Here is a 12982-nt window from a genome sequence, read left to right as displayed (position 1 = left end):
AGATTTTTTTTTTCTACTTCTGCAAAAAATGCTGTTGGGATTTTGATAGGGATTGCCTTGAATCTGTAGACCACCTTGGATAGAATGGACAACTTAACAATATTAAATCTTTTAATCCATGAACACAGATGTCTTTCTGTTTATTTGTGTCTTTAATTTCTTTCAGCAGTGTTTTATAATTTTCAGTGTGTGAGACTTTCTCCTCCTTGGTTACGTTTTTTCCTGAGTATTTTATTCTTTTTGATGCTCTTGTAAATGGGATTGTTTTTTGTTTTTTGTTTTGTTTTCAGAGTGTTCATTGTTAGTGTATACAAACACAACTGAGTTTTGTGTGTGGATTTTATATCCTGCAACTTTGCTGAATTTGTTTGTTAGTTCTAACTGCTCTTTTATGGAGTGTTTAGGGTTTTCTATGTATAAGATCATGTCATCTGTGATGACATTTCCTATGCATAAGTCTGATTTAATCCTGTAGGGTAGACCTTATTATTGCTGTTCTACACGTAAGAAAACTGGATGATTTAGTCAGTTTTGCTGGGGTGTGCTGCAGTAACAAACAACCAATCTCAGAGGCAGTAAAGCTTACTTCTTGTTCATGTTGTATTTCCCCTGAGGTCCATCTCTTCTTTCTTCTGGGTTCAGGCTGATACATGTGGGATGTTGCCATGGTAAAAAGAAAATGTCAGGAGTGGAGCCTTTTAAAGTTTCTGTTTGGAAGTGGCTCACTTACTCCCACTGACATTTTACTGGCCAAAACAGTCACACGGCCACACTAGACTTGACTGGAACAGTATCTGTATTCTTCCCAAAGGATGGCCCAAAAGACAGGGGCTGGTATGCAGAGGGAATGAATCATTGTAATCTATTATACCATACTGGGACTCAGCAAGACCAGACACTTAGAAAAGGATGTACAGCTGAAACAGCTATAATGTTATATTAGATGAGACTATTCAAATCAGGTAGGAAATTCAAATAGGTAGGAAGTTTCACGAAGGGAACAGTAAAGAAACATTATGTGCCTTGTCTATGAACTTCATTCTTAGAAAACTTACCACCAGTTATGCTGCTGGTCCATTAAATACTCACAGTTTATTGTCCTCCTGCATCCTGAAAACAAAACTCTTTGACACTGGTTTTCAGGGTCAGGACATGCTCTCTGTGTGCATGATGCTTCTCTCATCTTGATCCTGAAGTGATGCCTTACTGATAGGGCTCCACGAGCTTTTACACCAGGGTGAGACCTTACCCAGTGACGTTGCTTCTACCTGCATGCACTTTACTATTTATATAACACATTTCTTTGCTGCCCCCAAACAGTGCATTCTCCTGTAGAATATAACCGAATTCTGTTTTGTTCTTTTAAAATTTTTTTCCTGTCTATTAGGATTTAAGTGGGTCAGAGCTACTTAGGAACACTTTTTACAAATACCATATATTTTTATGGGCAAAATAGAAGGTAATAGAGAAAGAGGGGGAAAAGCCTGGTGTGGAGGTTCAGGGATCTGGGTTATAATCCTCGCACTACCACTAGGCAGCAATGTCACTTTGGATGAATATGTTCTTCTCTAGGTCCCAGTTTCCTTATTTGTAGAGCAGATAAATTGAACTAGATGATCTCAGACGTTTCTTTCAGGTCTCTTAAATGAACCCTGTTCCCTTATTTTCCTCAGTTAAGGAAAATTCCAGTTAAATTCCAGTGCCTTGATTTTTCATATGAGGTTTTTTCATATGAGAGCAAAATTTACTCACATTTATGTCACTGGTAGAATTAGATATTTTATATATTAAAATATATAAACATAGTACAACCTTACCTATTTAAGTAAGAAAGAAGGCCTTTCTGAATCCTTGAAATACCTCAATTACCCTCTCCAGTTACTTTATGTACTTTATTATCAGTACCAAAAGTAACAAGTAGTCTACCAAAGCATAGTAGAATTTCTTGGGGGAATTTATTTAAATACATCCATACATAGTTGCCATATTCGTATTTTTGATTGTACGTTGTCATTATTGAACTAAAGTATACTTGAAATAAGGAATACTTGAAATTTTCCTTTTGTGAATATATTGTCATGATTTTCCAATCTTCATTGTTAATAATATAAGCATAAACTGTAAGATAATGATCCCTGGATTATCACAAATTCAGAATTATTAGCATCCAAATTAATGTAGAAATGAAATCTCATTTAAAAATGGGTGATAGATTGTTCAGTCATTTGACTGTGGAAAACCATTTTGTAAGCACTATCTAAATCTAAATTAAAATATAGTGTGCTAATGCTGAACAGGGCACTTGGGACATTTCCTGAAAGTTCTCTCAGCTTAATCTATTGTTCCATCTCTGCATTTACAGTGTCTGTTTCTGTCTGTCTCTTTAACTCTCTCTCTACAGTCTCATCCACACATCCACACATATATGTAAATATAGGTTTATTCATATATACATACATATATCATATATATGTATTGTTAGGGTGGAAAGAAGTTAGAGAGAAGTGGATAGATATGAGTGGTATTTGGGAGGTGAAACAAATGGATGTTGCCAATGGATTAGCCATTGTGAGTGGGAAGCAGGAGTTGTTAAGGGTGACTCCTAGGTTTTGGCTTACTTGGCTAGGTTTCTGGTAGTGTCATTTGCTGAAATAGGGAAGGAACTAAGAAAAAGACAAAGTATGAGGGAAAGAATGTTAGGTTAGTCTTAAGGATATTGAATTTGAGGTGCCTTTAAAACATTCATGGGAAGTCATATTGAATATTCCTATATGAAGCTGAGCAGGCTGGAGATACAAATTTAGGAGTCATCAGCAAATGAAAGTTAATTAAAGTTGTCTGAACCTTTGAAGAATAAGTCAGTGCCTGATTTTGGGATTATAAATCTGCAAAGAAGATTGGAAAGGAGCAGGCTGAAAGCTAGAAGAAAAGCTAGCTTTTCCTCCAGTATGAGAATTTCAGAAGCAAGATCAATGGTGATTTAGAGGTCAAGTAAGATTAAAAGAATGTTACTGGGTTTGGTGACAGAAAGGTGTCATTGGTGATTTTGCAAGAGTTGTATTTTCTTAATGCATTGCCCTGATAATTTCGTCACCCACAGCACTTCCTTGACACCTCAGTTCATATTAAATTAAGCCTATACTTTTTCACTTGGCGTTTAAGGCCTTTCATGATTTAATTGAATTCTAATTTTAGAGCCTTGTACACCCAGCTTCTGAACACATACCTGAAACTCCAGCCAAACTCACGAACTCACCATCCCTTAGGCAATTGTTTTCCTGTGGTCTTTTTCCTCCTGCTTTTGCCTTCACTGTCAGTGAAATCTTACTGGTCCTTGGAGACCCAGACCAAAGAGCAGCTCATTCATGTGTCCTTCCCTGTCATTTCCCACCAAATGAGCTCTCAAGTCTGAACTTCCAAATGCTTTCTTTTCACATCTCAGATGACAGGTACATCTTACAAATGATCTTACGTTTTTATTACTTTGTACTTGATCCGTTTATTAAGTTTTGAGCTTGAGATTAGAGACTTGTTTCACTAATGTTACAGCTTCCAAAGCATCTGTTTTCTAAATACATGAATACAATTTAAAGAATATACTTCACAGAAAACAACCTGTATTAGCCACTTTTAGTCACTGTGCCAAGTACCTGAGGACATGGTTGCAATTTCATTTAATATTTACAATAAGTGTATGAAATAGTTCTCCTTTCATAAATGTGAAAACTTGTGCTTTAGAGAGGTATACTTTTTAAAATAAAGATTTTATTTATTTATTTGAGAGACAGTGAGAGAGGGAACACAAGCAGGGGGAGTGGGAGAGGGAGAAGCAGGCTTCCCGCCGAGCAGGGAGCTTGATGCAGCGCTCGATCCCAGGATTCTGGGATCATGACCTGAGCCGAAGGCAGACACTTAACGACTGAGCCACCCAGGCGCCCCTAGAGAGGCATATTTTTAAAATACATCTTTGGGCTAGGGTTTATTAATTATATTTTAAAAGAGATGCAGCTCAGACTCTTCACTATAGAGAACTAATGGATCATTACTGGAAGGGAGGTGAGTGGAGGGATGGGTGAGATAGTTGATGGAGATTAAGGAGGGCACTTCTGATGAGCACCGGGTAATGTATGGAAGTGGTGATTCACTAAATTGTACACCTGAAATTAACATTACACTGTATGTTAACTAACTGGAATTTAACTAAAAACTTAAAAAAAAGATGAAGGTCCAAGATTTACAAAAAGAAGGCTATTGAAAGGCTAGCATCTGAAAGGAAGTGTGTATGTGGGTACACACATGCATTATGTGCATGCACAGAAATTTTTTTAGATAGCCACAAACTGATCTAAAAGTAAAAATTATTGAAATATGTCGTGAATTGAATGGGAAACAAATAGTTTTGGGAGATTTCTTATTATATCTTAATAGACTTTTCCATTGCTGTGACCTAATTTAAATTCCTGTTAAACTCTCTAGAAATTGACCTAATGAACTAAAAAGTATATTAGCTCATTCATAGTTTTCCTCACTTTGTCCTCTTGCACTGCCTGCTGTAGTTGTTTGGGTGTGTAGTGATGAAAGAAAAATACACAAAAGTTTATTCATGAATAGAAAGGAGTAAAACTTCCACTAGAAAATTTCCTACTACTTTTTTTCTTCTGATTTTTCTCCTTCAGTTCCTTGTAGTGTTTATTGTATGCAAAGCATTGCTGTGCTCGGTGCTGGAGAAATACAAAGCTATGTCTTAAGGAACTTACAGTCTGGTGTAGAAAATAGCCATGTAACATTAACTGTACTTCCAGCATAATAAAATCAGTATGAGGACTACACTACACTGTGGGTGTGCTGAGAAGGAAGTCACTAATTTTGAGGAGAGATGGGTGCTAAATTAAGAAGGACTTTTTTGAAAGTAGTATATTAAAATCTTTACAACATAAATGATCTATTTTGAGAACTAAAAGAATAATGGCTTTTCTTTTGTTTTCTTAATAGACAAAGAATGCTGTTCAAGCTTTGATTGATAAGCACCAAAGAATACCGGGAAACATTATGAGCGCTTTGTTAGAACGTTTTCATAAAAAACAAAAGACCAACTAGAAGACGATTTAATCCATTTATATTAGTATGTTTGTGTCTGTGGTACTGTCCTCTAAATTTTGTACGTTCTATAATTACTATTTAAAAAAAAATGTTAATAAGCATCCTAGACTGAACTTGTTTGTTTAAAATTGTATTGTTGATTTTGTTTTTGCAATCAATTGTGTCACATTTAAACAGTAACTCATTACATGCCTAATAATTCAGAAAATGATCATGTTTCTTTTTATAAATTCCTGATGATGTATAATAAACATATAGATTTTAAAAGTTAAGTTCATTAATAATCGCAGTTTAGGTTAAACAAACATTCCTAAAATATTGCATCTAATTTCTGCATCTGTTGCACTGAGCTAATTTTGCAGGATGGCATAATTCAGTACAGACACTGAAGTTAGAGAAGAAATACTCTTTCATCCACCTCTTACTCCTTTCATGACCTTGGGCGAATCATGTAATGTTTTTATGCCTCAGCAATTCACTCTGTAAAAACATGCTAACACATTGTTGAGGAATATTATTTTAAATTCTTTTTTTAAATTTTAAATTCTTTATATTTGCCCTGATTGATAACTATAGAACTGAAATTATAACTGAATTAAACAATACCAAGAATTTTTAAAAGTTTATGTATATATTTGGTCCACACGATGTTTAAATTATTTATTTAGGTATGATGTCAAGTTGCCAAGCACAATGGAAAAGATACACTGTTTTTCAAATTGAATAAAAAAGAGATTAGGAACAGCAAAATTTCTAATAATTATTATTATTTTTAGTATTATATTTTTTAACAAGAATCTGTAGACACACCATATAGGGTGTGCTATGCATTGTCAGCTATGTAATATGGCATTTAATAGTATAAGGTTAAAAATCACTGTTGTGCTCTGCATTTCGTATGTTAGAAGTTGATTCTAGGCTGATAAAAGCAGAGCTAAAGAAAGTTCTGCTTTTGCTCAGTACCATGGCTTATTCAGTTTGACTTTGCAACCAGTCAAATGGTTTATTGTTTCAATAAAAATATACTTGAAGGATAAATTTATGTGAACACAAAGCTTTCTGAAAAATTAATGGCTTTCAATTTGTCTCCTTGAAATCTGAATTTTAAAAGTATTTAAATGGAAGAGTACCAGAAATCAAATGCAGTATCTCCCTCTTCCTTTTTTAGATATTAAATTACTTGGATTTTTGTATACATTTTTGTATAACAAGTATATATGTATATGTGTAATGTATATAGAATTAAGCAACATAAAATAAAAGTAAAGGTGAATTGCAATTCATTTTCTTGTGAAATTGCATATGTGATTTTCTTATTTTAAACTGTTTTTTTGTTTTACTGTTTATTCATTTTTCACCCACAATCATATTCATCTATCTCAGCCACAGAGAGTAAACTTCACTTTCTAATGTAATAAATATATTTTAATTTCAATTGCAATGAAAAGAGTCAATTAGTGATTATTTGCAGCTTTTTTCCCCCCTCTAGCAGTGAACAGTGTTTGTTTGAAATCAATAAATATTTCCACAATGAATGAATAAATGATTATAAAACAAATGAGAATAATGTTTTGGGGCAACGATTGGTTTTTAAAAATGGAAGAAAGAATAATATTCATTGCTAATGTAGCAAAAGCTATTATTTTTTACAGTATTTAAGTTTTACTGCTTTACTTAAAATCTTTTGTTTTCTGATACTCAGACTAACTAGAAGCCATCCTGTCTCGCTCAATGCAAGATCTTTATCTTTGCTATTTGAATTTAAGTGCCATTTAGAAGAATGAGGGAATATGGTCAAATATAGAAATGCAAGTAATAATGAAAAGGGGATGTTCTTAACCCTTTTTTTTTTTTTTAAATTTATTTATTCATGAACTTAACCCTTTTTGAAGGGAGTGTTCACAAGTCTGATGAAAGCTAGGGACTCTCCAGAAGCATGAACATGGCATACCTCTGTGGCAAGTCTTTCATATCCTTTAAAAAAAAAAAAAACTTTAACTTTGAAACAATATCAAATTTACAGAAAAATTGCAATAGTAGTATACAGTACTCCCATATACTCTTCACCCAGATTGACTAATTGTTATGTCACATTTGTTCTCTTCACTCACCCCTCCCGTCTCTCTCTATATATATATGTATATATAAATTTATAAATAATTTTTTCTTCTTTTTAAAAATGTTTTCTTCTGAATCAACTGATAGTAAATTGCAGATACCATGCCCCTTACCTTTACCCTTGATTATAAGGCCATCCATTCATAGCACCACAGAGCAATGATCCAAATTAGGACATTTATCATTGATATCTAGTATTATCCAATCTTAAGTCCAGATTTAAATTTCACCAGTTGTCTCAATATCCTTTATATCAGTTTCTCTTCTTGATGCATGGTTCACAGCAGGATCACATATTGCATTTAGTTTTCGTATCTCTTTAGTCACCTTTAATCTGGAATGATTCCCTAGCCCTTTGTCTTTAACGATACTGACATTTTTGGAAAAGACAGACTGTTTTGTAGATACCCTTCACTCTGTTTTTGCATGATTTGATTCAGGTTATGCATTTTTCCAGAAATACTACATAAATGATGCTGTGCTCTTTCAAGTGTTTCACGTCAGGAAGCACATAATGTTGGTTTTTGTCATTAGCAATGGTAGTAACTTTGATCATGTGGTTAAAATGGTGCCCACCAGGTTTCTTCCTTGTAAATTTTTCCTTTGTATTAAGTTTATGGAGAGATACTTTGAGACTATGTAAATATCTGTTTCTCATCAAACTTTCACTTTCCAGTTTTAGCATCCTTGAGTTGACTATTTCCTGAAATAATTACTACTATGAGGTTTTCAAAAGTGTGATTTTCTAACTCTATTCTACATTTATTAGTCAGCATTCTACTATAAGAAAGAATTTTCCAATTTCTGCTCTCCCCACCTACTTGATGTTATCATTGTGGACTCTGAGATTCATATTTTGTTCAAAGGAATATACTTACAATTTTAAGTAATTTAAATATGAGACCCTCTGAAGTTTATAGCATTTATGAACCTTGGAAATAATATTTACAAGGGTAGGTGGGATATGTTTTTGTATTTGTATCTGATTACTATTTTTAAAATATATTTTTGTTACCTTTTTATTGTAAAATGTACATAACAAAATTTATCATTTTAGCCCTTTTTAGGTATATAATTCATTGGCATTAAATACATTTACAGTATTGTAGAGCCATCACTACTACTCATTTCCAGAACTATTTCATCATCCCAAACAGCAATTCTGTAGCCTTTAAATAATAACTCTCCATTCCCTGCTTTCCCCAGCCCTTGGTAACATCTTTTCTACTTTCTGTCTCTATGAATTTGCCCAATCTCTGTATTTTATATAAGTGGAATCAAAATATTTATTCTTTCGTGTCTGGCTTATTTCACTTAGCAAAATTATTTGGTGTCTTCTTTGACTCCAGATAACATAGTTCCGTTGCCAATTCTCCAATCTCTGACATCAACTGGGTTTCCTATACTTCCATTCAATTCTGACACTAACTATTGGAGGGAGTTAACACAGACCCTATAAGGTAAGGCCTCAGTCCCATAAGGTTGTCCCCATTCAGGTGCCAGTTGCAAATAGGGCCTCCAGGCTACCCCCACTTCTGCCTCTGTCTGGCCTACTACAGATTTGGAGGTTTCCGTGACTTCCTCCCATCCTCCCCCTCTCAGGTTGGATAATTAGTAGCACAACTCACAGAACTCAGGAAAAAGCCATACTTACAATTTTATTATAAAGGATACAACTCAGGAACAACCAAATGGAAGAGGGCAAGGTATGGGAGTAGGGGGTCTGTCAAAGCTTCCATGTTCTCTCTGGGTGTACCACCTTCCCAGCATATGATGTGTTCACCAATCCAGAAGGCTCCCCCAAAGCTTATCTTGGCATCATTGGTTGACCTCTCTCCTCCCTGGAGATTGGGGATGGGGCTGAAAGTTCTAACCCTCTAATCACATAGTTTTCCTGATAACTAGCCCCATCCTGAAGCTATCTAGCCTTTCCCCACCATACCCAAGTAGGAGTCATTAGCATAAAACAGGTATTCCTATCACTCAGGAATTTACCAGGATTTTAGGAGCTCAGCACCAGGAGCTAGGAACAAAGACCAAATACATATATATTTTATTACACCACAATAATGTTTTCAAATTTCATTCATAAAGCATGTATCAGAATTTCGTTCCTTTTTATGGCTGCAAAATATTCCATTGTATGTATATAGCACATTTTGTTTATCCAAAGTGTTGTTTCTACCCTTTGGCAGTTGTGAATAATGTTGCTATGAACATTGTTGTACAAGTATCTGAGTTCCTGCTTTCAATTCTTTTTGATACATACCTAGGAATGGAATTGCTGGATCATGGTAATTCCATGTTTAACTTTTTGAGGAACTACCAAACTAATTTCCACAGACTACCATTTTACATTCCTGACAGCAGTGTACCCGGATTCCATTTTGCCCATATCCTCATCAACACTTGTTATTTTCAATTTTTTTGATCCTAATGGGTATGAAGTGGTATCTTATTGTGGTTTTGATTTGCATTTCCCTAATGACATGATTTAATATCTTTTCACGTGCTTGTTTGCCTTTTGCATATTGTCTTTGGAGAAATGTCTATTCAAGTTCTGTTTTTGTTTTAAGAGTTCTTTATATATTCTGGATATTAATCCCTTATCGGTTATATGATTTGTGTTGATCCCATTCTGTGGGTTGTGTTTTTACTCTCTTGATAGTGTCCTTTGTTGAACAAAAGTTTTTAATTTTGTTGAGATCTAGGGGCTCCTGGGTTCAGTCATTTGAGCCTCTGGCTCTTGATTTTGGCTCAGGTCATGATCTTGGGGTCATGGGATCGGGCCCCACATTGGGCTCCCCACTCAGCAGGGAGTCTGCTTGGGCTTCTCTTTCACCCTGTCCCTCTGCCCCTCCCCCACTCTCTAGAATGGCTAATAAATCTTTAAAAAATTTTTTTGTTGAGATCTAATTTATCTACTTTTTCTTTTGTTGTATTTGCTTTCGGTGTCATATCCAAGAAATCATTGCCAAATCCAATATGAATCTTTCCCCCTATTTTTTCTTCTAACAGTTTTATGATTTTAGTTCTTAAGTTTAGGTCTTTGATCCATCTTAAGTTAATTTTTGTGTCTGGTATAAAATTTATACATTTGCATGTGGATGTCCAGTTTTCCAGAACCATTTGTTGAAAAGACTGTCCTTTTCATGTGTGGTCTTGGCACCCTTCTCAAAAATCAAATGATTGTAAATGCAAGTCTTTATTTCTGGACTATTTATTCTGTTCCATTGGCGTATATGTCCATATGCCAGTACCACTGTTTTGATTAACTTTGTCGTAAGTTTTGAAATCTAGAAGTTTGAGTCCTCTTTGTTCTTTTTAAAGATTGTTTTGGTTATCTAGAGTCCCTTGAGATTCCATATGAATTTTAGGATGGGTTTTCCTGTTTGTGAAAAAAAAACTATTGGGATTTTGATAAAGATTGTATTTAATCCATACATTGTTTTGGGTAGTACTGTCATCTTCACAGCATTAAGTATCCAACGAACAGGATACTTTCCATTTATTTATATCATCTTAGATTTCTTTGAGCAATGTTTTATAGTTTTGAGTGTTCGAGTCTTTGCATTTTATTCTCTTTCATTCTATTAAACAATTGCTTTCTTAATTTACTTTTCAATGTTCACTGTTAATGTATAGAAATGCAAGTACTTTCTGTGTGTTAATTTTGTTTCATCAACTTTGCTGAATTCATCTATTTAACAGGTTTTTTTGGAGGAATCTTTTTTTTTTTTTTTTTAAGATTTTATTTATTTGTCAGAGAGAGAGAGCATGCACAAACAGGGGGGAGTGGCAGGCAGAGGGAGAAGCAGACTCGCCGCTGAGCAAGGAGCCAGACATGGGACTCAATCCCAGGACCTGGGATCCTGACCTGAGCCAAAGGCAGATGCTTAACCGACTGAGCCATCCAGGTGCCCCTTTTTTGGTGGAATCTTAACAGTTATCTGTATATAAATTCATGTCATCTGCAAACTGATAATTTTGCATCCTCCTTTCCAATCTGGATATCTGTTATTTCTTGCCTAATTGCTCTGATTAAAACTTCTGACTATGCTGAATACATGTGGTGAAAGTGTGCATTTTTGTCTTTCTATGATTATTTTTCATGTTCAAAGATGAAAGAATAGATGTGACTCATATCTCTTCCATGTTGTTTGTTGATTTTTTGTTTTTTAAAGATTTTATTTATTTGACAGAGAGAGACACAGTAAGAGAGGGAACACAAGCAGGGGGAGTGGGAGAGGGAGAAGCAGGCCTCCCGCCGAGCAGGGAGCCCGACGCGGGGCTCGATCCCAGGACCCTGAGATCATGACCTGCGCCGAAGGCAGACGCTTAACGACTGAGCGACCCAGGTGCCCTGTCTGTTGATTTCTAAACATCAGGCTGGTTTGTGGTATTAGGATTAATTTGAATTCTGGGTGGCTTTATGATCATAATTCAGTATCTGTGAAACATTTGTTCTGTCTCGTTCATCCCATTTAATTTACCCTACAGAAGCTATTTATTTGTCCCATTCTTACCTCTTCTCTAATATGTGCCATCATCCAGCAGTACTGAAAACCAAGTACTCATTATTTATTCAAAACCTTTATTTAAATTCCACATTTAACATTATTTCCCCATTCAAGACTATTGTTTTATAGGTAAAAGAACACATTCATCAACTGGTGGACAAAATCAAATTCCAAGCAGAAACTCTCACTTTTAAAATTTGGCTGTCTAAATATTATCTTATACAAATAAAAAATGACCCTAAACTCTATAAATCTAAATCAGAAGACACTATTTTTCTCAAAAGGCTATGTATTATTGTTTGCCTCTCCTCAAAAATTCTGTAACACAAAACTGTCTTTGGCTTATTCTGATCAATAAAGGAAAAAAAGGATTCTCAACAAAATATATATAATAAAAGCTCTGTAATTTTCTGCCATTGAAATTGGGCTTGGTCTAGGTATCTATTAAATTGTGGAAGTCAAAATACACTCCTATTTTTTAAAATCTAATTTTCATTTATATCAAAGTAGTACATGTGCTAAATAAAACTTACAAGGAAAAGTAGCAGTCGTCTATCCTCTCTTTTCCCCCACCCCCTATCTCCTACTCTAGACACAAACACTTTCAGTTCTTCTAGCTTCTTTTGGTAATTACTTCCAAATAACATGCTCATATACCACGACTTCTAGATTTATCTGCTGATTTTCCTATGGATTTCCTACCAAGAAACTAGTGATTTAATTCATTTACATCCACTGCTTCCCATACCTCTCCTATTCCCATTCTTCTAATAGAGTTAAAACAACGGGATGAAATTAGTATCCGGTGTGATTTGCAACTATGCAAATATGTTTACAGCTTAGCCAGATAGTGTATTATGATTAAATTTCCTTTTTTGAACAGCCTTCTCACTTCCCCTGCTGAATTAGTAATTATCTCACTTTCTGTTCGGTTAGTTTTCCATGGGCCCTAACAGTTCCTCCCTGAAGTGTTCTACAAAGCTGTTAAAACCAGTCGAAACAGTTTTATGGTGAAGCACACCAGCCAGGCTATTTGCTGCACTCTCTGTCTGCTGAGGTCTCGCATAGTTTCTCTCTGACCCGGCTATGGCATCCTAGCAAGTCTTCTGACTTCTCTCTTTTGGATTCCTGCTTTCTGGATCCCATTCTTCCTTTTTCTTGGCTTAAGCCCACTTTTGGTGGGACACATCCTCCAGTAGTTTCCTGAGAAAGGTTGCGTGAGACACACATGTTTAAGCTTTTGA

The 12982-nt window shown here is 35.1% G+C and overlaps 1 protein-coding gene across 1 annotated transcript in view; it reads left to right on the top strand.

Annotated features, from left to right (window-relative positions):
• TMEM68 (transmembrane protein 68) overlaps positions 1–6509 on the top strand; it is a 49261-nt gene extending 42752 nt beyond the window's left edge. The window contains exon 8 of the mRNA XM_021688584.1: positions 4993–6509. Within this exon, the coding sequence (XP_021544259.1) occupies positions 4993–5097 (105 nt within the window). The 3' untranslated portion in view covers positions 5098–6509. The remainder of the gene's footprint in view (positions 1–4992) is intronic.
• Positions 6510–12982: the final 6473 nt, after the last annotated feature.

This window comes from Neomonachus schauinslandi, chromosome 4, assembly GCF_002201575.2.
Source record: "Neomonachus schauinslandi chromosome 4, ASM220157v2, whole genome shotgun sequence".
In the NCBI taxonomy this organism is placed as follows: domain Eukaryota; kingdom Metazoa; phylum Chordata; class Mammalia; order Carnivora; family Phocidae; genus Neomonachus; species Neomonachus schauinslandi.
The sequence above is the reverse complement of the archived record's forward strand: the minus strand, read 5'-3'. Positions and strand labels throughout refer to the sequence as shown.